The sequence below is a fragment of the Ceratina calcarata genome, unplaced genomic scaffold (assembly GCF_001652005.2).
Source record: "Ceratina calcarata isolate Rehan_Ccalc_2016 unplaced genomic scaffold, ASM165200v1 scaffold48.2, whole genome shotgun sequence".
Classification (NCBI taxonomy): Eukaryota; Metazoa; Arthropoda; class Insecta; order Hymenoptera; family Apidae; genus Ceratina; species Ceratina calcarata.
In genome coordinates, this window is record NW_017172225.1 from 3,340,925 (window position 1) to 3,344,575 (window position 3,651).

The 3,651-nt window shown below is 37.2% G+C and overlaps 1 protein-coding gene across 1 annotated transcript; it reads left to right on the top strand.

Annotated features, from left to right (window-relative positions):
• The first annotated feature begins 454 nt into the window (after positions 1 to 454).
• On the top strand, positions 455 to 3,025 carry LOC108627614 (uncharacterized protein K02A2.6-like). Its single transcript, XM_018028924.1, has one exon. It carries the CDS (start codon positions 455 to 457, stop codon positions 3,023 to 3,025), a length of 2,571 nt encoding a protein of 856 aa, XP_017884413.1.
• Positions 3,026 to 3,651: the final 626 nt, after the last annotated feature.

Below are 3,651 nucleotides of genomic sequence, written 5' to 3' on the forward strand. Positions count from 1 at the left end.
AATTCGAAAATGGACCTGTACAAAATTTTTTAATTACTTTTCTTTTTCATTTGTAACATAATGTTATTATGTGTATGTTGCGCGTACGTTGTATGTGTGTGTGTGTTACGTATGTGGAGTGCAAGTCGCCCGAGAGACACTTGTAGTTGTGAAGTGACCTAAGATGGCTTACACATGACGTTGCGTGCCGTGTACACGACAATATTAAGCATCCGAGTAAAAAGCGTGTAGTTCAATGTGTTTTCAACTCCACGAACCTACTACATTTTCAAATACACAAGTTGCCGACGAGGATGGTGGGAAATACATAATTTTCTATTACAAATTTACGTCTATGGAAGCCTCGTGAAAAACTAACCTATAAGGAGGTAACATCTGGAGACTCAACTGAGTTTTACAAAATACACGCACGTAAGAAATAGAATTTCATTCATTTATTTACAAATTTTACAAAATGAGTGAAACCTCGAGAAGTTTGGGGACTTCGAGTGACGTCGGGGCGACGACCGAATTTCCATCTTTTCACGGAATGAAACATTACGTACAAGGCGAAATGAACTGGGATGATTGGATTGGCAGATTCGAAGCCGAACTAATATCCTACAGTATTTCGGAAAATCAAAAAAGGATGTATCTGTTGTGCCTTTTAAGTACAGAAGCGCTCAATAGCTTATGCGACACGCTATACTATTTACAACGTATAGGTCTTTTAACATTAACATACGTAGAACTTAAGCAAAAGCTTAATGATTTATTTGCTCCGAAAGCTATGGAGATTGATAAAAATTTGAAATTTCGCAACCGAAAGCAGCAACCTAACGAAAATAAAAGTGCTTTCGCGAATGCTCTAAATAAGGAAAACGTCCCCAAATCACAGAATAACAAGAATGGAAGCAGCAAAGTACCGGACCCGAACGAAGGAACAAAACAGGGAAAATCAAATACTTCAAATAATTTAAGATGTTACAGGTGCGCCAAATACGGGCACAAATCAATCCATTGTAGGGTCGACCCGAATACTTTAACGTGTTTATTCTGCAATAAAAAGGGACACGTTGCCGACATTTGTTTCATGAATGGTATAAACCGTTCAAATACGAATTATGTCGACCAATCCGGCAGTAAAGGCGAAGTGCTCGATTCTTATGGGAGCAGCAACGTGAGGCAGGTGAAGCAGACTGACGGCCCTGAAAAATTTCTAATGACTCTAAATGTCAACGGTGTTGAGATAGTCTTCGAGGTGAACAATGAAGTTGCCGATTCCTTCATGTGGGAAAAATATGCGCGAGAAATTTTCAAGGAGTCCATCTTCCACAGTACGCAAATAAAATTAATTAATTATTGTAAAACACAAATTCCTGTAATCGGATACATTACGGTAAATTTGCAATACGCGGACTCAACTCTCAAGGTAAATTTGTATCTTACGGCAATAGCAGGCGTTCGTGTCGCAGGTTGCGAATGGATACGTAAAATGTTACACGCCCGGGCGGTGCAGGGTATAGAACAAGTGTTCAATAGAAAGTGTCCAGTTTGTACTGCCAAACGTGAAAAGGACCCAAAGCTTCGAATCGATAAATTACTTTCGAATTACTATTGTACAAAGGATGATTTAAGTAAAATCACGGGCATTATAGCTACGCTTACGTTAAAAAAGGGTACGCGCCCGGTCTTCATGGAACCTTATTCTCTACCCTTTGACGTTCTTTCACTAGTAGGTAAAGAAATTGACCGCCTAGTATTACAAGGCGTGTTAATACAAGTAGCTTCTTCGCAATATGCGACACCCATCGTACCTATTCTAAATAAGGACAATACAGTGCGTTTGTGCGGTGACTACAGCGTCACACTTAACTCTAATCTCATAATGGATAAAGTCCCCTTACCGACTATATACGAAATGTTTGCATCGCTCGCTGAATGTGAACATTTTTGTAAAATACACTTAAAGCAAGCCTATCTCCAACTAGAGGTCGATGAAGCGAGCACGGAACTTTTAATTATAAATACATGTCAAGGTTTATATAGACCTACACGTTTAATGTATGGGGTTCCGTCTTTTTATGCGATTTGGCAACACAAGATGGAAGAACTTTTAAAAGGATTCGAAGGTGTTTTCCTAATACTTGATGATATACACATCGGGGGTAGAACTACAAATCAATTACTAAATAGATTAGAACTTGTCCTTACGATATTAGAAGGTTATAACATTAAAATAAATAAAGAAGAATGCGAATTCCTTCAAGACAAGGTCGAATTTTGGGGATACGTGATAAATAAGCATGGGTTGCATGAGAGTAAGAGAAAAATTGAACCGATAGAAAACATACCTCGACCTCAAAATGTAAATGAAGTCCGATCTTTCATTGAATTTGTAAGCTATTATAGCCATTTTATTCCAGATGTAAGTAATCTATTACAACCGTTACATAAATTATTACAAAACGGGATTAAATTCAAGTGGTCAGAGGAATGCGATGAGTCATTTTTACGAATCAAAAATGAGTTCATGAGCGACAAATGCTTTACCTCTTACAACCCAAACTTACCATTAATTCTAAGAATCGACGCTAGTCGGTTGTCGCTCATCGGTACAGGAGTCGGTGCAGTGTTATCTCACATGTTCCCCGACGGAACTGAGAGACCAATTATGTGGATTTTAGAAAGTTTAAACAGTACACAAAGAGAATATGATCAAATGGATAAAGAAGCATATGCTATTGTTTCCGCGGTAAAGAAACTACACGAATATTTGTATGGGAATAAATTTACGCTAGTTACGAATAATCGTCCTTTAAAGCACATGTTTTCTTTAAAGAATAGTCTACCGACGTTACGTTTTCAAGGCTACGCAACTTTTCTACGAGCATACAATTACGATATCGTTTACAAACGTCCAATCATATCAATCGATCAAATCGTAGCAGCCGATAGAGACAACAGACAAACTTCGTTGCTGACACATTTCAGAAATTTCGTTACGTCTCTGGTTCGTGAAAATATATTTATATCCGACTTATAACAAACATATTTATGTACGCCTGTATCTCTGCAGCTATTTTTCCGCTTTCTATCTTTTACGTAAACATATGTATCAGATAAAATCGTTGACGCAAATGTTGCGTATTTACGCGTGCTTACGCATACATACATATGTATTGTATATGTATATAAACGTAATCATACGAAATTGACTTTCCAAAGAATAATATGTTTTTATATATAATACATTTCTACAGTTGAATAGTATTTGACGTGCGTTACATTTTATTTGCGTGTACAATGCTTGGAGTTTACCAAAAACGGTTTTACGCCTGGCTGGTGACGCACGGAATCGTACCTTTCTTTAGATCATCGTAAGACTCTGCAGATGTAGGAAAACCGTTAACGTCTCATCCACAAAGGAAGAGTTCGAACTGAAGGGAAGGTGTACGGGGCAAATGCTCGACATTCTTTTTAAAAGGAATATATCGATATAGACTGTGATTCAGTAATTTTACGTTAGATGTTAGATTATGTAAATTGAATTGTCTCGTCCAGAATTTAAATTAAATAACAGTCTGTGATATTTGTAAATTTCAAATAATTGCCAGGTTTAAAGGGGTATCTCTTAAAATACAATTACGAATTTAATTTCTCTGATTATAG

Coding starts and splice junctions, on each gene's coding strand:
- LOC108627614 (XM_018028924.1), top strand. CDS start 455: ATGAGTGAAACCTCGAGAAGTTTGGGGACTTCGAGTGACGTCGGGGCG.